The 859-nt window shown below is 60.4% G+C and overlaps 1 protein-coding gene across 1 annotated transcript in view; it reads right to left on the bottom strand.

Moving 5' to 3' along the window:
- LOC108444907 (acrosin-like) overlaps positions 1–790 on the bottom strand; it is a 7,005-nt gene extending 6,215 nt beyond the window's left edge. The window contains exon 1 of the mRNA XM_017727126.1: positions 326–790. Coding sequence (XP_017582615.1) covers positions 326–396 — 71 coding nt within the window. The 5' untranslated portion in view covers positions 397–790. The remainder of the gene's footprint in view (positions 1–325) is intronic.
- Between the last annotated feature and the right edge of the window lie 69 nt (positions 791–859).

The following is an 859-nucleotide window of genomic DNA, read 5'->3' on the forward strand; positions in this document are numbered from 1 at the left end:
TGTGCCGCGTGCCGTTCTCCAGCGTGGCCTGGATGCTGACGATGCCGGGCCAGGCTCCCGGATGGACCCTTGTGCCATCCACGTCCTGCGTGGTGTCATCGGAAGAACCCAAGGGTTCGTAGTTGGCATTCAGGGAATCGTAGTCAGGAACCAGCGAGCTGTGGTCAGACGCCATGGGCCGGTGCCCGCACGTGCCTCTGGAAGCACAAAGCCATCCCTGGGCACAGCAGGGCCAGGGAGCCCCGAGGGGCTCGTCTGTCACCAGGCTGTGCCAGGGAAGCCCCGGGTGTCCCCGAGCCCCCTGGCAGCCCCTGGGGCCGCTCACCTGCAGGTGTCCCAGGTGCCCCCCGCGGGCCCGGCCAGGCCCAGCAGGACGAGCAGCCCCAGCAGAGCCATCGGTGCCAGCGCAGCAGGCGGCAGAGCCGGAGCAGAGGTGGCACCTGCAGCCCCAGGGCCCCGCGGTGCCCCCGGGCCGGGCTGATGTCACAGAGGGGCAGCCCGGGGCCGTGGAACCTTGGAATGGTTCGGGCTGCGAGGGACCTTAACGAGCGCCCGGTGCCACCCGTGCCATGGCAGGGCCACCTCCCGCTGTCCCAGCGCGCTCCGAGCTGGCCCCGGGCTGGTGGCACCTCCCAATTAAACACAAGGATGCACCCGTCGATAATAATCCCGTTAATCTTTAGCACTCTTGGTGCTTCATTAGTTGTAATTAATAATCATTAATGATGTTCATATCTGTTTGCCTTGCTGGTAACCTCACAGTGGCATGGTGGCGTTAATTAACACTAATATTAATACCTCACTTTCTTAATAAATGAAAGAATATGTATTTATAATTTATTTATGATTTATTTATGAT

The sequence above is a fragment of the Corvus brachyrhynchos genome, unplaced genomic scaffold (genome assembly GCF_000691975.1).
Source record: "Corvus brachyrhynchos isolate BGI_N302 unplaced genomic scaffold, ASM69197v1 scaffold692, whole genome shotgun sequence".
NCBI classification, from domain to species: Eukaryota; Metazoa; Chordata; class Aves; order Passeriformes; family Corvidae; genus Corvus; species Corvus brachyrhynchos.